Source organism: Varanus komodoensis, unplaced genomic scaffold (assembly GCF_004798865.1).
Source record: "Varanus komodoensis strain SLA01 unplaced genomic scaffold, ASM479886v1 scaffold5, whole genome shotgun sequence".
NCBI lineage: Eukaryota > Metazoa > Chordata > Lepidosauria > Squamata > Varanidae > Varanus > Varanus komodoensis.
The window spans coordinates 21,891,721-21,916,473 of NW_025336087.1; the positions used below are offsets into that span (position 1 = coordinate 21,891,721).

Below are 24,753 nucleotides of genomic sequence, written 5' to 3' on the forward strand. Positions count from 1 at the left end.
CTTGAGACACTAACAGCTCGAGAATGTATGGAAAAGTGAAAATATCCTTGACAATCAAGTCAAAATTGAAAGATTTGCCATGAAAGTAGTTTAAATCTTTCCACCCACTTTTCAAGAGCACTTTGGTTTAGCATGGCAGCTTGCCATTTGATACCAATGAAACAAACCAAATGAGGGTGAGGAGGTAGGGCTTATTTGAAGCCTTTCTGAGTCCATATCCAAGGTTGGTATTTTGCCAGCAGATATCTCCCTAACCACTGAATTTATCCTTAAAAACCTTTTCACAAGTTCACCAAAGTTGAAATATGATATGCTATTAAAATGTGTTTATATCAAAATAATAACTGTTTTAAATTTTTTTCTTAAAGGAACTGTATCAGTCTATTTTACCAGTATATTATCCACAAAGTGAATACACTCAAACTGAAAAACTAGAGTGAAACTTAAACATAATATTTATCCTAGCTAATTGTGTGACATTGTACCCATAATATTTCTGTTAATAGTCAAGCAGTGAAAAAAGTGACTATCTTGACTAATGTATTTGTGTTTCTAGATATAAAAGATAACATCAATACTTACTGGAACTTCTCAGCAAAATTTTCAATATGAGACAATCATGATGTAGCAATGTTTCCAAAAGCAAGTTCCAATTACAATATGGTTGAGATAAGAGCAGTTTCAGTTGACCCTGAACAGCCATTTCTCTGGCTGATGGAACCCTTTCACAAAATGTAAGATAAAGACAGAATAATGTAGTTAATTTATCTATGAAATTAATAGCCTTAAAGTGCAGATGTAACGCTAACTCCTTTAAATGTCAATTCCTCCCAAATTACTCTGAAAATGCTTTCATGGTTGCTTACTTTAAGGCTGCTCAGGGAAGGAATTATATTTAATCTCAACTAGCTAAAAGCAAATTAACAATTGGTAGACTGCCAATTTTATAACTGATACAAAGTAACCTCACTTATCTCTTTCATTGGAACCATGTATGCTCTTGTTTCATGAGGCAAACATTATTTTTTATTGCCTGAATAGATTTGAAGCATTATATTTTAGTTCACTGTAATATTTAATTGTTTAGAATGTTATAAATATATGAAATCAAGTCTATGAAGAGACGTCATGCTATAAATTAAGGGAGAACTGTGAAATTATATGCAGTTATATTAACAGATACACAGTAAGTATCCACAGTGGCTTGGAAATATCTACTCTAGTTGAGGGTCTGTGCTAGAAACTTTACCAGAGACTTTTGTTAAGCAGAAATTACTATGCAATGCTAGCATATGTGTTTCAAGTATTAGATTATTGGGTAGTCTACCTCAAGGAGAATATTCATGAACATTCTGTCTTTAGTTATGTTCTGCAATTGTAGAACTCGGGCAGCTCAAGAGTCTTACAAAGGAAAAATTCCCAACAGATTGAGGGCAGTATCCAATATGTCAACAGATCTGTAGAGCAACATCTGTAGAACATCAATGACACAGAGTAGGAATGTAACATGTTCTAATATTACACAGAAGTGTTAGTTATTCTCATCTGTGTGCTGAGTATAAATTCAGAGTAATTTGTTTTGTATATACTACAAACTGAATGTGTTCTTAGATAAGAAGTAAGGTAGCTAAGTAGGTTAGCAAAAGGCTCCTCAACTTAGGAGAAAAGGGCCCTTTCACAACAATAACCCTAAAGTATGGGCAGAAGCAATGATTGATCTGATGCTCCCATTTAAGCTAAGTTGTAAAGGAAAGAAAGAAGAGCTTCTATTAATAGCATGCTATAGATTGTAAGGTTTGGACATGGTTGAGAAGAGAGATCCTAAAAAATCAAGGTGTCAACCAAGCATGATCACCTACACTCTGCCTACCACACTTGACAGATAAGTAATTAAATGATATAATTATTGTTTTGTTGGTTAAGACAAATATAACTTTAATTGAACTAATAAATATGCAAGTTGTTCTACCCAGTTTGTATGTTATGTTGCCCCATAGGCAATGAGTTTGTAACTGCTTTAATTTTTCAGAAGTGTGCAGTTAGCAACTGATCAGACCTTGTTGTCATGCATTAGTTGTCCCCAGTGCTTTTTTTGCTGGAACCCTGGTGTCAGGTATCTGCTATCTCACTATCATATAGCAGACAGCAGACACAATAGCAGACTGCAGGCACTATGTCAATGATGTTTGCTGCTGATCTGCTATGCCAAAATCACTTGTAAAATCCATTAAAAAAAAGGTACCGGAACACCGTTCTGGTGGGTTCTATGACAAAAAAAGCCTGGTTGTCCCTAGGATGAATTTCTATCCCACAACAGCTCTGCCTTGATTTGGAAGAAACCACAAACAAGCCTGGTTCTTTCGTATTGCTTTGGATTGCAGCTGAAGCTTAGCCTTGAATTATTTTTTCTCTTTCCTCTATCTCACACATCATTTCATCCACACAGCTCATTCTTCTATTACTCAGAACTTATCCTGCCTTTTATTAGTGGTTTACCATTTATGTTTTATTTTAATACAGATAAAGTATTGACTGGATGAAAATTTAACTGCCTGGATAGACACACAGCCCAACAAGTGTTAATGCCAGTACACTGCTATTTTTATTATATTTTTAATCATTGAATGTAGTCATGTGTATTGCTTATTGACATTTTCTAATGCTGATTGAACAATAAATATTTTCTGGTACCCCCTGGCTTAAGGGAGGCTTCAGGGAGCTTTTTTTAAAAACTAGAATTATAAAGCAAAAAAACAACCCTGCTATGTTAATCTAAGCCTGGGTAGGCAACCTGGTGTCCTCCTGATGCTTTATTTTTCTACTCCCATAAGCCCTGACCATCGAGCAAGGAGACTGGGGCTGATCGGACTTGTGGTCCAAAGCAAGTGGAAGGCACTGGATTGCCTACCCATGGCCATTGAGCTTATCTGATGCTGAAACATGGAATATCTAGGGTGTATCAGTCTTATATTTATTGATATAGGACTGATTTATTTAAGGCTGGATTATTTATTGTTTTGTTTGTTATTGTTATTGGTTATATTGTGTTCATTTTCCTCCTGTTTCCTATTTATATGGTTGTATTTATATTGTATTTTAATTTTACTATATTTTATAGTTTGTTTGTTGTTATTTATTTTAATCTGTAACACACACACACACACACACACACACACACTGTACTGTGAGTAGCCCAGAGAGCCTCCAGCTATGGCATGGAATACAAATGCAATAAATAATAAAATTACATTGCACATCAGAAATATTGCAATATATATTGAATATAAATGCTACCTATCAGCCAAAATTTCTGTTCCATGTCCCAATACATTTTTTTGTAATACTATCTGGTTGCAACAGTTGCCAATGAGAACCATTGAGTGAGGTTAGCAGATCAGAATAGGTCAAAGAAGATGCAAGAGCAAATCCATACTCAGCCATGAAGTTTCTTAGCACAGAAACTCCCAGTTTAACGTATCTCACAGGATTTCTGTGTGTATAAAATGGGTGGGGAGGAGCCATTCATTCCTTGGAGGATAGAGGGAGTAAAAAAGTGGTATATAAGTACATATTTGATTAGGGTGAATTTTATGTTTTATGGATCCTACTTTCAACTGGGTTATAGGAAGCTTAACATAACAGTTATATAGATGTAGCCATTATTATGAAAACTGAAAGCTTTCCTATTATTTCTCCCTACTGCGCCCTCTTATCACTTAAACCTTTGCCTCAATATCGAGTATTGAGAAAGACCTGAGAAGTAAAATGCATGTTTGTTCCTACATTAGGGCCAGTGAAAGAAGACAAAGGAGGCAGAGGAAAAACTGTAATCCTCTTTGTGATTACTGCAAAATTGATTGTGGCTCCAGGCACTTGATTTAGCCTTTGTCTGTGGGCATGAGTTGGTGGTACTCTGCATGTTGGATATATGGAAATCACCTTGTTGTCACAGTCAGATCACTTTCTGGTGAAATCTGGTTTCACAGTACTGGTTCCTCCCTGCAGGGATGGGGCCCATTAAGAAGGTCCATCCCTAGAGAATTATGAAACCTAATGGATCCTTCAATGCTGTAGGGGATTTTCTAGCAGTGAGAGCAGGAGATTCTATCAAGGCAGCTGTCATACTGTGAAATAGCAAGGACCAACCAAAACCAACACAGCAACTCCTGAATACCCCTTTTCTCAGTGTGAAGCTTGGAAGGCTTTCTTATGGCACTCCAGACAGTAAAACAGATCAGAAGAGGCTGGAACATCAGTGGTGTAGGAGTACTTGCAAAGTTGACTGAGCACATGTAAGAGCATGTAACTGTCTATAATACTACTATGCAGCAAAAAACTCAGTAAAGAAGGCACACTTTGCTACCTGCATCACATCTCTATGTAGCTGCTCAGCTGAGATTTCCCAGTTTACAGTGTTTTTGTAATCTACCCCAGTGAATCCAGTATTAGAGCAGTTGGGAGGCCCTCTGTGATAAGTTTGCAAGGCAGTTTAAAGATAATATCATTCACCAAGATGGTGACTTGAACACAACTGTTGACACAGTGTCTCTTGAGGTGCCTAGTGTATCATCTTACCGTTTTGTGAGGTAAGGTTCAGTTTTTGAAGCCTGGAGATGCAGACAAGATATATTGGAATGACCCACCACGTATTCTCATACTCTTTGCCCTTCATGGCTTCTTCAAACTAGCAACAGGAGACTGACTTGGGAAATAGTGAATGCATTGTTGCATCATGATGTATACCCTACTGCCTTAAAGGAATCAGCACTGCCAACACTCCTGAAAAACCCTCCCTGAACCTCCTGGAGATTTTTGTTAATTATTATCTAATCATGGATATCCTTTCTCTTAGGTAAAGCGCTCAAGAAAGTGATGACATCGCAACTACATGCTCTCTTGAATGAAACCAATTATCTGGATTCATTTTAGCCCCAATTTTCAGATGGAACCAGTCTTGGTCACACTGATGGAGAGAGGGAGAGGAGGGAGAGGGTCACATTCAGGAGAAGAGAAGCAGAGGCTCAGGAACTGTAAGCCTGTTTCTTCCTGATTTCACAGTAGCATTTGATATCATTAACCATCATAACATCTTGGAGTGCCTTCATGAGTTGGGAGCTCAAGGCACTGTTCTATATGTGTTTGGCTCTTACTTGTTGGTTCAGCTCCAGAGGATAATACTGAGTGGCTGTGCATTGACAGTTGAACTGTGGGATAACAAGGGGCACTATCTCGTAACCATTGCTGTTTAATATCTATATGAAGCTGCTGAGAGTAGTCATTAGCTTTAAAATAAACTGTTACCCGTATGGCACTCAGATCTATTTTTCTGTTGACATCTTTTTGTGTTTTATATTGTTTCTAAAGATGAAATTGTTTAAATAATAGATTTAATATTTATTTATAAATATTTGATATTTAATATTTATTCTATTGAAATTTTATTAAGTTGTTAATTAATAATTTGTATAAATGTACAGGAGAAAGCTGTTACTGCTTATATTTTGTGTACAAATATGTATGCTATTTCATTTTTATATAATTGCCATTTTTTCATACTAAAAAAACTGTTAATACTTGTTTTGTTACAGGTATTTATAGGCTTTGCCAAATTTTTCATGTTGAGTAATACTTCACTGAAAGTTTTTTTTTTTAAATACAACTTTGTTTTTATAACTGGATTTATACTGGAAACAACTGGATTTGTTTTATTATGTGTTGTTAATTAATACTGTTTGATAGTGTATATTTGTTTTATAGGTGATCTAACTCCAAACTGGGCCTTAATAAATTATTTCCAGTACGTTTTTGAAATTTCCTATCTTATATTTTTTTACTGTATTGGGATCTCATTGAGTAGAAAAAAGGTAATCTTGAAATAAGAGTCAGTGCAAGTTAATACAGTGAAAGCTAACATTTACTTTTTTTCTTTTTTAATATGAACAATTATAGCATTCAATTAAAATACCAGAAGTGATTATATTTGCAGTGGGAGGGGGCATAAATAGGCTGTAAAAATGAGTGTGGGAGGATTTTTAGTCCAAATTTAGAAAATGAATAACAGTACAACTCATAACATATGTCTCGTATGTAAATTGTCATTACAGCAAGAAGCAGCAAGAAAATTATGCATTTGCTTGTAAACATGCAGTATTCTAAAAATACAAAATAGAACAAAGGGATAAAAGTAAATTTCAGTTTTGTAGAATTATGTAGCCACTTTAACTCTCAATGTAATTACTTTTAAAGTGACAAAGTTTTATATAATTCTCTAAAGAATAAGATATAATAGTTGGGTGGAGTTATATTATTGTCAGCCACTTTGCATTTTAACAAGATATCCTGAGCATTATAAAATTTCAGTGGTAAAGCAGGTATTTGGATAAGGTTTATTGATAACTACCCAGTCAACAATGTTACATAATAGATTTACTATCACACTAAAAGCAGTTTTGAATCATTCAGAGACTGGTGCAGATTTACAATTTATTATCAGCAAAAACATCAACAGTGAATAAAAGAATATATTGTATCAAAGGACACAATTCTATTGATTGTGCCCTTAATGTCTGAAAGGCTCCAAACCTTGGCTACATACAGCCAGTGCAGAATGCGGGATCTGTGCCTCCCTGCTCCTTCCCCTTCTCTGCAGTTCACTAGATAGCCAATTATAGTCATCTAGCTGCAGCTCTCTGGAGGGGAAGAAAGAAAGCTGGAGCTCCATCAAGATGTCCAGGTGGTTACAGTCTCCTCTCTTACTGCCTTTCTGAGGTCACCCTCCTGATCTTGGAGAAACAGCCAGTACAGTTCTTTCCACACTGGCTGTGGTTTTATGGGGGAGAGGGACAGGGAGAGTGTGGGTCCATAGCTTCAGGTCTGGAAATCCAAAGTACCGCGTGGCCTTCCTAGATGCTCTTGAGGGACCATAGGATAACTTTCTTAGTTTCTCATGAATACAATGACATTTGAATACTCACTTCAGTAAAGAAGGGGAAAATTGTGTTATGCTGGATAACCAGTGCAATGGTTGGTAAAAAGTAGGTTCCAAAACACCCGAAGGCAAGGGATCACCACTATCATTCTGAAATGTTCTGCAAAATACAAGTGGTTAAGAGTAAAATATCATCATATTTCTTTCATGGGATAGAAAACAACTACTTTGGATCCAAACAATTATGAGTAGAAGATATTTCAGTTCACATAAGAAAAGTCTCCAATTTCAATTAATCTCCACATAAAATACTCTTGCATTGTTCCCAAACCCACAACAAGAGCAAGGAAGAAGCAGAACTCTACCTGCAGTTCTCAGGATCCAAGCCAAAATTTGTTCACAAATTCACAAATTTGTGAAATTTCACAGATTCTTTCACCTTTCCTGATAAAGGTGCTTCAACTTCCATACCATTCTGAAATCTGATTATTTGTAATACTTTTATTGTTGCTGCTGCTAGTCACGAAGTTGCGTTCAACCCATCGCAACCCCATGGACAACATTCCTCCAGGCCTTCCTGTCCTCCACCATCCCCTGGAGTCCACTTAAGCTCACACCAACAGCTTCAGTGACTCCATCTAGCCACTCATTCTCTGCCGTCCCCTTCTTCTTTTGTCGTCAATTGTTCCCAGCATTAGGCTCTTCTCCAGGGAGTCCTTCCTTCTCATTAGGTGGCCAAAGTATTTGAGTTTCATCTTCAGGATCTGGCCTTCTAAAGAGCAGTCAGGGTTGATCTCCTCTAGGACTGACTGGTTTGATCGCCTTGTAGTTCAAGGAGTCTTCTCCAGCACCACAATTCAAAGGCCTCAATTCTTCAATGCTCAGCCTTCCTTATGGTCCAGCTTTCACAGGCATACACTGCAACTGGGAAAACCATAGCCTTGACCATACGCACTTTTTGTTGTCTCTGCTTTTTAGTATGCTGTCTAGATTTCCCATAGCTTTCTTCCCAAGGAGCAAGCATCTTTTAATTTCTTGGCTGCAGTCACTGTCTGCGGTGATCTTGGAGCCCAGGAAAATAAAATCTGTCACTACCTCCATTTCTTCCCCATCTACTTGCCAGGAAGTGATAGGACTGGATGCCATGGTCTTAGTTTTCTTGATGTTGAGTTTCAAGCCAACTTTTGCACTCTCCTCTTTTACCTGCATCAAGAGGCTCTTCATTTTCTGCCATTAGAGTTGTATCATCTGCATATTTGAGGTTGTTGATATTACTCCTGGCAATCTTAATTCCGACTTGTGGTTCATCTAGCCCCACCTTTCTCATGATGTGCTCTGCATATAAGTTAAATAGGTAGGGTGACAGTATGCAGCCTTGCCAAACTCCTTTCTCAATTTTCAACCAATCAGTCGTTCCATATCCAGTTCTCACTGTTGCTTCTTGACCCACATACAGGTTTCTCAAGAGACAAATAAGATGGTCTGGTAACCCTAACAACTAGAAATAATATGATGGGTTCAGGTTTTATTGAAAGGTTTTGCTCAGAGCACAAAAGCAAAGCAGGCTTTTTTGCTCAGAGCAGGAAAATAAAAAGTTAGGCTTTTTTGCACAGAGCAGGAAAGTAAAAAGTTTTGATTCCCCATTTTTTAAAATACTAAAGTATTATTCAGGAATGACTGAAGCACAGTCTTCATAACATATTAGTTGTTCTTTTCAGCAACATTTCCTACACTATTCTTTCTGAAGTGGGAGGACCAGAACAGCACATAGTTCTCCAAATGTAGCCACTTCATGTATTTATATAAAGTTACTATGCTGCTGGCTAACTTATTTTCAATCCTTTTCCTAATAAACCGTAACATGTTACATGCCTTTAAGAGCATCACGATTATACACTGAATTGACGCTTTCATTTCCAACAGGACTTCCAAAACCCTTTTCCCCTTTCTGCTTAGTCATAATCAGTTATTCTTTTCCTCAAAGAGAGAATCTCCCTTTCCACAATGTAAGCAGTTATTTGCCAATAGTAGGGAGAACTCTGAAAGGCTGAATATGGGAAGACACTTATCGGTGAGCTTAAGTGGCTGCCAAAGGAGGGAAGGGGCAAGACATTCTGCACAAACACTTCTGCCAGCGCTTCAGTGCATCCAAACCACATTTCACTTTCCCAGTATACTCACTGATGTATAACCATAGCTCCTAGGAAAGGCTGTTTAAGATATGCTATAACAGCTGCCTCTTCTCTCAAAGTTGGAGAAAGCATCTGTGAAAGTATTTGGTACTAAAGCAAAATTTTCTCTTCTGTAATTCTGTCATATATGACAAGGTGAGAATTGAAGGTGTGAAATGATGAGAAGCCTAAATGATGACTTCTAATACTACTGACTGGTGGATTCTAAAGAATTTGGTGTTGAAAACAATCTTAAATTTGGTGTAATATCGAATTACATGAATTTAGACTTTTTACTTTTTGGAAACATACCTTCAGATACTAAACTTATATTTGCTATTAAATACAACAGGACAACTTAATACTATTTGACAGCATATAAATGGAAATATTAATTAATTAATGAAAAGTATGGGTCAGCCCCCATTAATAAGAACAACCTGTTGCGTATGAGCTGGGTCTGTAAAAAAATTATGACTGACTGGAAGCTCATGATGGATATGAATTGCTTTATTCACCAATGTTCTATTTGTTTATTTTATTATATTTTTATCTTGGGGTTTTTTCTGCAAGGAACTCAAGGCAGTTTACACAATCCTCCTCTTCATTTCACTCTCACAAAAACCCTGTGAGGTATGTTAGACTGAGAGACAGTGACTGACACAATCCCAGTGAATTTTATGGCTGAGTGAGAACTAGAACCTGGATCTCCTGGGTCCCAGTTCAATGCTTTAATCATTACACTACACTGGCTGTTATTGGACTTAGTTTGATGAAAGAAAAAGGCACGTCAATCTTCTAGAAAAGCTGATGACAACAGTTAGAACATACAGACAACAACAAAAACAACAGGAAGAAATAGGTCCTGTGAAATTTTTCATATAAATATTAACCTTTTATTTCTTAATAGAATGCAAGAAAACAATAGATTGGCAAAAGACTGAGTAAGTAACATCGTTTTGCATTCATTTGGATGCTTATGGATTGCAGAAATAATCATTTATGAAAATTGATTTTCAGGATTGCATGAAAGTATGATAATATCAAGCCTGATTCCAATTGCAGGCCATAGCACCATGACACATGCAGATGGCAGTCTCAAGTGATTAGCATCATTCACTGACACATATAAACTTTAGCAGTGCCAGTTTTACCAGCACTTTGCATTCTAGTGACAAAGCCAAAGACCAGAAATTGCAACCATTATTTCTACATGTGAGATATAGCCTAGGGAACCAAAGTACTATTTGTCTTCCAAGATTATGGCAAGAGGGATAGGCAAAAGTAAATCAAGGAGCTGAGGTTGTTATATTATTAAAGAGAATATTAAAGAGAAAGTATGGAGCAGGGACAGAAGTCAGGCACAAAAAAAATAAAAAGGCAGAATCTGTTACTGTTTCCCTTACTCTCTCAGACCATGAAAAGTACTACATACACATGCATGTACATTATTTGACTTCTCAGCACCTAATTACACAATATTTCAGGATATGCAACTGAAGTCCAGCCTGCAGGTGAAAATGATGTGGTATACTTCTAAATTTGATAGAGAGTACTACAGGTGCAGAAATAATGTTTGTCAGCTCCTATGCACAAAAACATCCATGTAAGTAAAACACTAGCAAAGCAAACAACAGGCTGGGAATGAACATTTGCCATGAGACACTAGTATATTTGTTCTGTTTGAACTTCTATTTTTTAATAAAGGAATATTTTAAAATGATACAACTTTCCAGCAATCTGAAGCAGTATAGACCATTCTACCACCTCAGTTCCGCTTTGTGAAACAGGCTTGAACTTGTGAAATGTTTTTAACTAGTCTGAACCTACCTGAAATCTCCAGCAAACAAATGTCTTCATTGGAAGAAGCTTAGTTCCAGTGGAGCTTTCCTGACTAGAAGTGGAAAGTGTGTGTAATTTGGATTTCTCCTTTCCCCTCACAGCTTCAAGGCCCTTGCCACACTGTTTCAGAGGTTTCCTAAACCTTCATAGAAGATCTCTGGGAGGTGCAAAAGACTGCATGGTGAAGAACTAAGACCCAAGAGTATAAAAACGGACATCTACTCAAAGAACTCTGGATCTGCTCCACTGTGTCTGAGGCAAAATAAACTGATACAGAAGATCAGTTTGACGTACTGCCAGGTCAAAACAATTTGGCCTAGCTTTTTGGGGGAAGAGAAATAACTCCTCCAATCAAATCAACCTTTGGGGGCAATTGTCAAAGATTTTGGAGAGGGACAGTCTTGGCCTTACTACAAAGTGGCTGTTCCTGTATTTATTTTATTGGTTTTTGTTAAGTTTCTCTGTAGTGTCACTCACATTCTGTTCACAGGAACATAGCCAGACAGTTGCAAGCAACCTTACCAGCATTTGATACAGAATATAGATTTCACAAAATGTGTGTGTGTGTGTGGGGGGGGGGACCACAAAAAAAAAAAAAATATCCTTGGCCATTTTACATTTCAGGCAAGACTTCCCAATTTCCCCAAATAACCCCTCCCCCATTTTCCACAGGGGATACATTATTGATCCAGAAAACCAGGGTTGTGATCAGTATACCTTTCAGTTGCAGGTGCTTGATTCTGGATGGATCATTCACATATGAAAATCATCAGAGTTTGATCATCATAAAGTGAGACTCAGATAAATGTGAATGACAAACAACTGATTTGTATGCAGATTAATTCTGGGAACTGTCTAGTGGCTAGCATGAACATATCTAGTGAATAGTGCAGAAGTAATTTCATTTTCAGCTTTTTTTTTCCTGAGGGCACATTCATCCTTTGCCACAGCTATATGCAAGGTTAGACATGTCTTTTTACAATTCGACAAAAAGATTGCAGCTTCTGTTACAGGTTATTTAGGCCTTTTCACTCTCAAGTTTAAGTTACTTCTCTGTACTTCAATTGTGAATATTCTTCAAGCCTATAAATGACTCAGCCAGTGCAAAATATAGCCATTTAGCTTTCCAGTTTACACTGTCTTCTTAGCTATTTTAGGGATTAATTCAAAATACAGTTTAATCAAACATGGTTGCAGATCTGGCTTTTTTAAGAGTTTCCAGGAGGGGCCAGAGGAAAGCAGGGAAAATAACAATAACCAAACCACTAGTATAAACAATCCTGAAAGCTCATCTTCCCATTACAGGAGAAATGCATAAGAATTCAATCCTGAGTCAATAGTTAGTAGAAGGACCTTTGGCAGCTGTGAGTCTTATGGGTTAAGTCTCTTTGCACCACATACACTGATTTGCAGCAAGGCCAAAAAGTTTACTTTTGGTCTCATCAGGTCAGGGAACCTTTCATAGAATAATTGAATAGTAGAATTGGAAAAGCCCGGGGGAGGGGGGATCAGGTTCAATCCCCTGCTCAGTGCAGGATTCCCAAGTTAAACCATCCCCCTCAGATGGTGGTCCAGCTGCATCATGAATGCTTCTAGTGTGGGAGAGTCCACAGTGTCCCTAGGTCATTGGTTTCATTGTTGTACTGCTCTAACAGTTATGAAAGTCCTCCTGCTATCTAGCTGGAATCTGGCCAGTTAATATGAACCAATTATTCTGTGTTCTGCATTCTGGGATGATTGAGAAGAGATCCTGTTCCTCCTCTTTGTGACAGCCTTTCAAGTACTTAAAGAGTGCTATCATATCTCCCTTCAATCTTCTTTTCTTGAGGCTAAACATGCACAATTCTTTCAGTATCTCTTCATAGGACCTTGTTTCCGGTCCGCAGATCAGCCTTGTTCCCTTCCTCTGAACCCTTTCCAGCTTGTCTGCATCTTTCTTAAACTGTGGTGCCCAGAACTGGACACAGTTCTACAGGTGAGGCCTAACCAGTATTGAGTAAAGGGGAACTAGTACTACATTTGATTTGAATATAATTTATCTACCAGTGAACAGTAGAGATATTCTTCAAGTTAATTCTACCATTAAATAATACTCCGGTTAACCTTGCTTTCTGGGGAAAACCTCTGAGTCAAAGTGAAATATATTAATACAAAAAAAGATTGAGTTCTAAAATACTAGCAATGTGCAGACCCTCACATAATGATAAGCTACCCCTTTGAAGTACACAGTGTGGGTTGTTCAGTGAGCAACCAATAGATACCGGGCTCACCATGGGTTTTTCTCCACATTAATTATATAAAAAGGGAGGTATCAATCCCACCCCCTCCCCATATATATATATAAAATATTAAGGTATCTGCAGCATGGGATGGAGAGAATGAAGTTCCATGGGGTGGCAGATTTGGTGGTGGTGTCCCAACTATTCAGACTTGTTCAGCTGCAAAAACCATTTTAAACAAAAAGAATAGTTGGACTTTTTTTAATGCAATGGAAGGAAAATGTACTCATGGTTAATGCTAGGAAGTAAATGGAGGCAAATGTTGCACAAAGGTAAGGGCTGAAAAATAAATAGAGGGGAAATGTGTGTACTTATCATACTTGAACAGTTAAGGCTACCCATATCATCAAAAAATAGAAACATGGCGAGTCAGAAGGGTTCTCCCAGGCCATCTAGTCTAACCCCTGACTCCAGCCGACTCCACTCATGTAATCCCCAACATGTGGTTGCCTATTTTTTTCCTTGAGCACCCTCACTGATGGGGCTTCAACCACCTCCCTTGGAAGCCCATTCCATATCCTGGGGTCCCTAACCATGAGGAAGTACTTCCTGATATCCAGCCTGAAGCCTGGTTCCTTGAGCTTTGCCCCATTGGAACACACCCTGCCCTCCACTGCAGGGAAGAACAGATCATGGCCCACCTCCACATGACATCCCTCACATATTCTATACTACCCATATCAGACATTTACAAGTGTGCTCCTGCACTTGAAAATGAACAACAACAAAATTTGATATATGCAATCACATTAACACAATTTGGAGGAACTGGAAAAAGGGAGAAAACACAGTCACTCCGAAGTGCTTGTTTGAGCACTGGTACAGGAGGTAGTCATTTGTGCTGACAACAGGCAAGATCAGAAAAAGCTGCTGTTGAAAAAGAAAAATCTACCAAAACTGTTGGAGAAATATCAAAAAAATACTAAATGAGGAAATAACAATGACAGAAGTAATTGAGGTGATTAAGAGACAAAAGAATGATAAAACCTGTGGTCCGGATGGACTACCAGCAGAACTTTATAAATCTTTTGAAGGAACTTTATGTACACCTTTAAAGGATATATGCAATGCTGTATTGTCAGATGCTAAAATACCAAATACTTGGACTGAGGCAAATATTACTTTAATTCCGAAAGAAAACAAGGACTTCACACAGATACAAAATTATAGACCTATATCACTCCTAAACACGGATTACAAAATTTTTGCCTCTGTAATGGCAGAAAGACTGAAGAAATACTTAATAGACTTTATACATACAGATCCAAATGGTTTCCTACCTAAGAGACAAATTAGCAACAATGTGAGAATTATTTTGGATATTCTAAAATACTATGAAATCCATTCTGAAAAACTAATGGCACTATTGTTCCTAGACGCACAGAAGTCCTTTGACAATGTGGATTGGCAATTCATGAAACAATTAGTACAAATGGAATTTGATGGAAAATTTATTAACGCAATATCAAGCATTTATCAAAAACAGACTGCTAGGATAATAGTCAATGGAGAATTCACAAACATCATAGTCATTCAAAAGGGAACAAGACAAGGATGTCCTTTATCACCATTTTTATTTATATTGATTTTAGAGGCTCTAAATAGAAATGTTAGAGAAGATATGGATATTAAAAATGCTAGAATCAGAGATGAAAGCTATAACATTCAAGTATTTGAAGATGATTTAGTTTTTATGTTAGAAGATCCGTTGGTACTGATGCCTAAACTTTTAAAAATGATAGAAGACTATGGTGAAGTCACTGGGATGAAAATAAATAAAGACTAAAGTGCTAGTAAAAAAATCTTACATTGGAGCAAAAAACAACTCTGATGGAGCAAGTAGACCTTCAAATTGTTAAAAAGGTTAAATATTTGGGACTCTTTCTTACAGCTAAGTGTGTTACATTGATAGATAACTATATTAAACTATGTAAGGAGATTAAGAGTGATCTAGAAAAATGGGCTAATTTGCAATTATCACTGTTGGGAAGAATGTCTACAGTTAAAATGAATATATTACCAAAGCTTTTGTTCCTATTCCAAACAATTCCTATAAAATTGATAAAAAGTTTTTTGATGATTTAAATGCCCAAGTTTTGTGATTTATATGGCAAAAGAAGAAATCAAGGATTAAATTAAAAATGCTTCAGGAAGCCAAAGGGAATGGGGGCTTTGGTCCTCCTGATTGGATGCTATACCATCAAGCTTGTGCTTTAATGTGGTTAAAAGAATGGATAACTCTAAGAAATAAGAGAATTCTGTACCTTGAAGGGCATGATTTACAAATAGGATGGCATGCTTATATGTGGTATGAGAAGTGTAAGAAACTCAATGTATATTAGAAACTCAGTGTATATTAGAAACTCAATGATGTCGGTTTGGGAAAAGCTAAAGACAAAGCTTTATACTAAGTTGCCGACTTTCTCCTATGGAAGCTCTTACATATCCAAATGCATTGAATTTTAATATGATTGTGAGATATGATGATATATTAGATAATGATGGAAAATTGAAGCTGAATCAAAAACTACAGGAGCAGGGTATTGATCTTTCTTGGTGGCACAAGATTCAAATACAATCGAGATATATTAAAGACTATAGAATGTATGGTTTTTATAAGGAACTAACAGCATTTGATCAAATGATTTTACAGTCAGATGAAAAAATGATTAAAAGGTTGTATAATTTTCTTTTGGATATGAAAATGGAAGATGAACAAGTTCAGGAAAGTATGATAACATGGGCACAACATTTTGGATATAATATTGAGTTACAGAAATGACAAAAGCTGTAAAAATATTAAGATAACCTTAGCAACTTCATATAAAGGAAATCTTTATAAAATGTTTTACAGATGGTATTTATTGCCAAACAGATTAGCAAAAATGTTTCCAAAATGGATGCTGGAAATGTAAACACAAACCTGGTACTTTTTATCATTTGTGGTGGACTTGTGCTAAGGCAAAAAATATTGGGTTAAAATACACAAATGGCTTGAGGAAATGATGCAAAAACCTTTAACATTTAAACCTGAAGTTTTTCTATTAGGTATTATTCCTGATGACTTCAATAAACAAGCTATACATTTGACTTTACATATAATTACCATTTGCCCAACACTGGATAAGCAAAGAGCCACCTAGTGAAGAGTTGATTTTAAAAAAGATTTTGGACTGCGCGGAGATGGACAGATTGACCTTGTCTTTGAAGGAGAAGGAAGACACATACTTCTATCAAACTTGGAACACTTTTTATTATTGGCTAGAGAAACGAGACTATGCATAGGATTGAATATGGTTATTGATTGTAAAAAAGAATAAGATGTCAACCCAGTATGTCCAATGTCCTGAATAATTGTTGTTTTAGCATTGGATTTATAGAGAAAATAATAAAATTTGATTTTTTTAAAAAAAGAAAAAGCTGCTGTGCTGGTACCCATAATGTAATCGTTCTTCTAGGTACAAATGACATAACAAGCTATTGGAATATGAACAACCAATAGAGCAGGTCATGGGTTGTCAGAGTGGGTTGTTTGTGAAAAATAAGCAACCCTGTGCAAAATGGTGTGTGACTGCACAATATGACAATATATCATGGCTGGCTGTCCATGATGGGCTTTCATGGTGTGTAAACCATGTCAATATCTTTCATTGCTGGTGTTGAGAAAAATGGTGCTTTACCCTTATCAAACTATTAAGATTAACTATATTTTATACATGGCTTGATATAGCATAAAAGTTGTCAAATAAACATTGTGCTTGCTTTTATAAATTAACTAGTAATGATAAACATAAGCTTCCAATTTTCCATGAATCACAGATAACGCTTTGTATACTATGCTTTTTCCTCTCACATATTAAAATATACACTCTAGTAAAATCTGCTAAAAGGAAATTCTTGTCCGAAAGAAGAGTAAAAGAAATGCTGTACTTCAAAGAGATTCAAGGCACATGGTTGGGTCAAGCATGCCACATTCCTGATGTGGTTTATTGGCTGCACAGCAGCGTTCAGTCCTCTAAGGAAACAAAGATAGCTATTCCTAACACTTGTTTATGGGTTGTAAGTTGTACAATAGTTGATTGACTGATAGTAAGTTTGTGGCAATTTTTCTTGGCTACACTATGTAAGATCCACACATGGACATTGGGCTATTTTGTTTAGTCTCAAAGGAAACATTATGTAACTACCTCTATGCATGAAGACTTGGAAAAAAGAAAATACGCTTTCCTGAAACTTAAAATGCAGATCTTGATAGGACTGTTCAAAGAAATACAGTTATTTTCCTAAGGTTCATTGTTTTAAGAATAATTAGTGTGGCTTTTCTTCCAACATTGACTTTCTCTCAAAAAATTACATTATAAAATTATACTGAAGAATATGACAATACTATGAAAAAACTAAGAAAGAATTGCAGTCACACATTTTTGGTTATATGCTGCAGACTGTGTATTTTGGAATGCATATTAATATGTTCTTCATAAACTCATGAAAAAAAGTGAAAAACCCTGGAAGAATTAAGTTGATTTCTCCACTTGCACTGAAACAAAAATATGCCTCAAAATGATAGCAAAATGTACAATTTCTTGCCACTACCCAGCTTATTTATTTACAGTTTTTCCCAACACAATGGATCCAAGACAGGTTATATATTTAAACCCACAAGTTAAAAAGGTATTTTATAATTACATGATTTGTTTAGGCAGTATATTATTATACACTTGCAACTAAGAACATTCAGCCTTCCACAGCTCTGCAGCTACTAGTCAAGTGTACATTTTACTGCTGCCTATTCTCTCCCCATTTATCTTTTTCCTCTCAGAATTCTGCCTCTTCCCCTATTATCTGCTCCACATTTTGTTGGAGAAATCTTGCTTTCCTAGATCAATGCCTTTTTAAATCTTTCAGAATGTCTTCTACCCATCTTACTTATACAACCATATGTCCCCGTCAGAAACCTTCCTCTGCCCTATCAATATCCTCTTTTAAGAGTGAGATGCACTATTGCACTTTCTGAGCATCTAGTGTCCTGGGAAAAAGTCAAAATGCACATCATCTGGAGGACTAGGTGAGCAGGGAGAGGAGAGGATCTCACCACAGAGTGTGTAAATGTCACTACACCCTTTTTTGAAAGCTAAGTTCACTTGCACCTTTGCTTTCTTTTGAAAGCTTACTGTTTGACTACTATCAAGCAAAAGCAGATGGTGAAAAAGCGTGTTTGGACCCTCTTTTAATCAATGTCCAGGTTTGGTACCTACTGTACTCTGACATTAAAAGCCCTCCACCCCCTTCCCACACTCATGCAACTGCAAATGAGCCAACATACAATGGTTACTTCTACTAAAGATAAATGTACACTTGGCTGAAAGTATTGCATCATACTTACTTATATAGATTCTCCAGAGGTGTAGTTAAAACAACAGCTGCTGTTAGTAAATTATTGCAATGTCTGTGTATTTTATAAATATGAGGATTTCTGTCTTTACAAGGATGCAAAAGTTCTTGCACAGATAAACAGATTGACCACAAAATGTGTTCACAGGTCATCAGAATTGCTGCAACATCTATTCTGTAAGAGGAAGAACAAGAACCCTGAAAAAAATCCTACAATACAGTACAATATCATTTGCTAACACCTGAAAAGGTTTTTAATATAAGGATGAAGCATCCCTCTTTTTATTTCTTGAAAATATCAGGCAAAATGAAAGAAAACTACTGTAACAGTATCCCAGAAGCATGCACAGAGGTTCCCTGCTTCTAACAGTTATTGACCTTAAGGGATACAGGTAATCTACATCTGAATTGTTTTGTACAAGTTGATTAGCATCTCCATGCAAATAAAAAGGAAAACATACATATGATACACATGTTGTGTATCATGCTGATACACACACTGGATTCTAAACTGGAATTATAACACTTGGTAATATAGAATTCTAAATAACATCCACACAAACATTTTAGAACTACATGTGCTGGGGTGAGCTCTCACAAGACTGCCAGCTTGACCCACTCTCTTCCTGAGCCCTGCACCGCTCCTGCTGATGAGCGCAAAGACAGAAACTAAATGTTCAGTTTCATTTGACAGCAGAGCATGGAACAGATAAATTAAAGTATGTGTAGTTCTAAAATATTTGTATGGATCAACTTCAAAAGACGTATCTTGAATCTCTTCCTGAATGTGGAGAGAGGAGGACTAGTAGCTCCAAAGAGAATTTGTGTTGTTACGTGACAGCCCCTGAAGATGGCTATCCTATTGCTGCTTGTCCCTTCTGTATACAGCTCCTTCAAATGACTCTGATAGAATTCTAACTTGAAGGCCATGTCCTAACAAAGAATTCTCAGCACTTTTCACTAAACTATAATTGTCAGGATTCTGTCTGTGACAACAGTTTTAAAAAACTGTGAAAAACTGCTGCCAGTCAGTGTTGAAAGTACAGGGCTAGATCCACCATTGCTCTGACCAAGCATAAGGAAACTTCCTATGTTCTCCACTATTTCTTTTTATTTATTTCAAATATGTTTATATTGTCTTTCATCTTACAATACCAGGGCAGTATGCAAATTCCAATCTGAAAATCCTAATATAAAATAAAATAAAAATAAAAAGACAGAGACAACATAAAAGGGAGATGTCAACTGCACTATAGTGATTCTGTATTCTTGTTTTAATTTTTCAGAACATTAAATTAAGAGTTGAGTAGGTTATTTTCATAAATACAGTGAAATACAGTGGTACCTCAGTTCACGAACGTCTTGGTTCATGATCAAAATTTCATGAAAATTTTGACTTGGGTTGCGAACTCCGCATTGGGTGGCAAGCAAGATCGCAGCCGTCTCCCCACCCAGCCCCCGAGTGGGGAGATGGCCACAATTGCAGTCATGTTTGTGAAGAGAAGACGTGTGTGATTATGGGTGCGCTCCTGCAGGAAAGACAGGCACAGCACAGCATAGCCATGATCACGCATGTCTTCCCTGCACGAACGCAGGGAAGACACTTGGAGGAGGGGGAGAAGGCCACGATCATGCTGGTTGCATTACATAACTGTAACGAACAGAGTGTTGCATCTGATGAACAATAACATGGTCTCTCATTTCTAGAGGGTTATGCAGTGCAGGAAAAATCAGGTGACTATAGACAATTTTTTCACCAAAATTGACCCTGCAGCTAAGAGACAAAGAAGAGAGGAAACTCCTGAAAGAGATCTCCCCAATGTCCTTATGGAGGGGGACTCTCCCTCAAAACAATAACCTCCCCCACCACCTAGGTTAGTGTTCTCCACTGTACTGTACAGTACTTTGGTACTTTGTTGTTCTTTGTCACTTTGTTTCAAATTTTTCTGATTAAAAAAATAGTTATAGAAAGGATTACCCTTATTTACATTGAATCTTATGGGGAAATTTGACTTGGGTCACAACCAATTTGGGTCACAACCAGAGTTATGGAATGGATTAAGTTTATGAGCCAAGGTACCGCTGTATACACATTGGAGGCATCCCATGGTGACATTCCACAAATTCAAATGTTGCTCTAAAGGAGTTCTGCCAGGTTTTCTTTATTGCAGAAGTGTGACGCAAAAGTGTCTGCACAATAGGATGTGCAAGAGTAATGCATAATCTATTATATAACTGTTTGTGCAAGAATTATGCACAACTGTGCTTATGCAAACATTAAGTTCAATCCTCTTCTTGCACATAGTTCACAACCTAGTTTCTCCTAGCACAACATCATTTGCACTAACAGAATGGAACAGCTGGATATTATTTTTTATCTCTATAATATAGAAACTGTACATAGTTAACATTACTAAGAAGCATTTTTTTGCAGCTTAAACCACATGTTGGAATATATTTTGAAGGTTGAATTTGTCTTGCTTCAGCTTTTATTATTGCTTTCTTCTTGTTCTTCTACTGTCTCAATAGTAATATTTAATATATTGTTATTCTACTTCATCCTCACAACTAATCATGGCACATGCAATTTTTAAAAAGTAAAAATCCATGACATGCATGACCAAAAAAATGAAATTCGGTAAAGAATGGGAAGATACGTATCTGAAGTAGAAAGCCCCATTCACTTCAAATAGGTCCACTCTAAAAGGGAGTTATGTTAGCTTTTACTCAATCTTTTTATTCTCATGAATGGAAAGCATAATGGATGAAACCCAATTATATCATACCGTGAATGGGAAGGCTTCCATTGGCAGAATAGGAGAAGGCATTTTATTCTTTCACCTGCAGGCACTAGTGTGCCCTCAAAAATCTGTTCTAGATGTAGATTTTTTTCTTCCATTTTAGAGTAGGCAAACTGTGGTTAATTTTAAGTGTTGTCTTGTTTCACAACTCATAGTTAAGATGAAAAACCATTTAGGGTTCAGTTGACATGCTGAATCTGGTTAATCTAAAACAGAACTGTCCACCCTCAGAGGTAGAAAAGGAAAGGATAAAGTACGTGAGCCCAATGCTCACTGTGGCTCAGACTTGTAATAGTGAAGTGTAGTTTAGCAACTGTGTTGAGATGAGCTTAACTTACATATAATGTGGCCAGAGAACCTAAACTTTAGTCACATACACACACAAAAGCAAGCTGATAATCTATAAGAGGATGCCTCTTTCATTGTTTTTCTTTAGGCAAAACTTTTTAAAACTTTATTTCAACAGATTTATAATGTACAATTCTTGCTGCTTTGAAGCTGATTTTATATGAATTTCTTTCTAGAACGTATTCTTAACCTCTAATGTTTTAATATGTTATTTTATGATCTTTGCATTACATTTTCATTAATGTAAGCTGCTCTGGATGCTAAATAAACAGAGCACCAATAAGAATAAATCATTACCTTATCTGTGGTGTTCTTTTGTAACTGGGCTGGGCCTGAAAGTATCTGCTAGCAAAGAGTGCCAAAGTTTCTTCCAGCACCTCTGTTAGAATCTCCTGGGCTAACACAGGGGGTAGAACAGTCCATAGATCATGATGAAGAGCACAGCAGAAATAATGCCACATCTGGACAGAGAATGAGCATCTTTCCCCCTGGCAAAACCAGCAAATGTTAAACAACAGAAACACATCTTCCTGAATGTCATTTTGGAGTCAGTGAATCTAATCAGTTCAGGCTGAGAGGAAATTGTTGAAGAGCAGGATATGTGGATTACCAGAACAGAATCTTCACAAGATGTAAAACATATTTTTGACACCAAAAAAACCATCTCTGTTCTGTTTCTACTGAGGAATCAGTGTTCTTCCATTACTCCAAACCAAAAACATTTGAATTACTATAAACTTGTCTGCCTCACACACTTTTAAAAAATCACTATGCAAATAAACATATCACTGTGTTATTCATTTACTAAAATGTATACATATACTCCCTGTCTCATACTCATACAATTCCACTGTAAATCAACCAGCTATGGGACAACTCCTACCATGTTTAGTTTTAGTGCTACTGAGAATAATTTTCTCAGCAAAGAGGAATTAATATCCACATTACAAGCTGAGTTACAGTTACATAGCACAAATGACTCATGAAGTTGGGTGCAGCAGGAGGACTAGACTAGAAGGCTATATCTGCTGGTACAGTTAGTAAAATATTTAGATAACCTTAGGCAGAGGGCTACTTGAAAAGCCTTCATCCTGCCACAACATATAAGAAATAACTTCTCAAACACACTATCCATGTTAGGAAAAAAAACTTATAGCCATCTGGGATTGAGCCCTATTGCACTCAGTGGACATATTGACATACTACTACGTAAATGTGTATTCAGTGTTAGAATTCTTAAATCATTCTAATATTATTTAGTATTAATATAATGTTATAGTATTATAACAATGTATCATCATTAACAATTATATTTTAATAGCAGAAACAAATACATCTAAGCAACAATTTAACATCGTCACTGATGTTTTCATACAAATATAGTTTATTGCTCAGATTATTATAATTCCTTGTCAGATTATTATAATTTATGAAAATATGTTATTATGGTATGTATATTATACAATATATAATTATATTCACACCCACACAATATAAATGATTCACAACTATTAAAAATAACCTTACCAGGCAGAGCTTTGCACACAATATTTCCAAGTTTAATATCAAACTGAATAATCATATGTGCATATTTTATTGGTGTCCTGGAATTTATTTTATCTGTATTTATATATTATGCTGGAGGTATAAATGATTCTTATACATTGTCTACTACACTGTAAATACAATGCAGGTAAACTGTTTTTACAAGTAAATCTTTTAATATTAATTAATTTATTCTTAGCATTAAAATGGTTAATTTTCACAAAAATATTCAATAATTTAGAAGCATCCTAAAGCCTTTTAAAACATTAACTTAAAAATAGTATTTTTCCATTTGGTACAAATTCTATATTTGGTTAACTTTTTAAAATTTATGAAATTCTGTACCTTTAGTAACTATTTGAAGCTTTGATGTAACAGTATATAGAGAAGTTTTTCCTTTTCATCACTTTATTTTGTTTCAAAAGTTTAAACCAAGTTAAAGAGAAGAGTTCTAATTGAAAGTTTCATGTGGTATTTTTCCATTTGGCATTTGTTGTTATTGCAAAATATTTAAATGGATAAACATCTACTATTTTTTGCAAGCTTCATACAATATGTAAAACAGATGCAGGCTTTTATTTCAAATGTATGCCAGGAAACAGACAGCTGGGCAGTATTAGGTAGATCATTCAGTATTATCTACAAATAGACAACTTCATTTCTGAAAATTAGGAGATATACATTTTGAAAATTGAAGCATGCGTTTGTTAAACTAAATGCTTATTCTAAAATTGAGCGAGTCTGGTAGCAAAGCAGGTATTTGATCCATTCTGCTGGCAAGTCACCCTTCCAGAGCAGAAGTGGGCTAAAAAGTAGATTTTGGACTTCAGCCATGCTGGAAGGAATTTCTGGGAGTTGATGCCTTGAATGCCTTCCTCCTATCCCTGTTCTAGAAAGATTCATATAACACCACAGGATTTAACATACAAGAACAATTGCATTGGAGTAGCTCTGCTCCTACTTGACCAGCTTGCTCCAGAATGTGATACTGGGGGATTATTGTTTTGTGCCATGACAGTTGTGCCAAGGAGTATCATAGGGTTGCATTTTATCCTCTATGCTATTTAACATCTACATGAAACCACTGGGACAGATTAAGCTGAGATATGGGCTGGGGCTGAGGTGTCACCAATATGCAGATATCACTCAGCAATACCTCTTTTTTCATCAAATCTAGGAGAGGCAGTAGCTGCTCTTAATCAGTGTCTCAGCATGGTAATGGATTGGATAAGAGCCAACAAATTGAGGCTCAATCCAAACAAGATGGAGGTGCTGCTAGTGGCTGTCTAGTTGGATGATAACCAACGTATTCTGAATGGTGTTGCACTCCCACTAAAGAACAAGGGCCATATATTTCTTTTTTCCCCCTTTCTAATATATATTTTTTGAAAATAAATAAATAAATTGGGGGGCAGGGGACAAGATTCATAGTCGGGGGGGGGGGGTAC

At 36.4% G+C, this 24,753-nt stretch overlaps 1 protein-coding gene across 8 annotated transcripts in view; it reads right to left on the reverse strand.

Moving 5' to 3' along the window:
• KIAA0825 (KIAA0825 ortholog) overlaps nt 1-24,753 on the reverse strand; it is a 255,517-nt gene that overhangs the window by 130,180 nt on the left and 100,584 nt on the right. For 7 of the 8 annotated variants that reach the window (XR_006416232.1, XM_044445741.1, XM_044445742.1 and 4 more), the window contains 4 exons: nt 22,058-22,248; nt 18,604-18,786; nt 6,975-7,088; nt 583-722 (listed from right to left, as the gene is read on the reverse strand). Coding sequence is in view for 7 of the 8 variants with exons in the window: in XM_044445741.1 (XP_044301676.1) it covers nt 583-722; nt 6,975-7,088; nt 18,604-18,786; nt 22,058-22,248 (628 nt within the window). In the remaining variant the exon portion in view is untranslated. Of the gene's footprint in view, nt 1-582; nt 723-1,327; nt 1,472-6,974; nt 7,089-18,603; nt 18,787-22,057; nt 22,249-24,753 lie in introns of those variants that run through there. The other variant, XM_044445746.1, reaches the window with a different exon arrangement.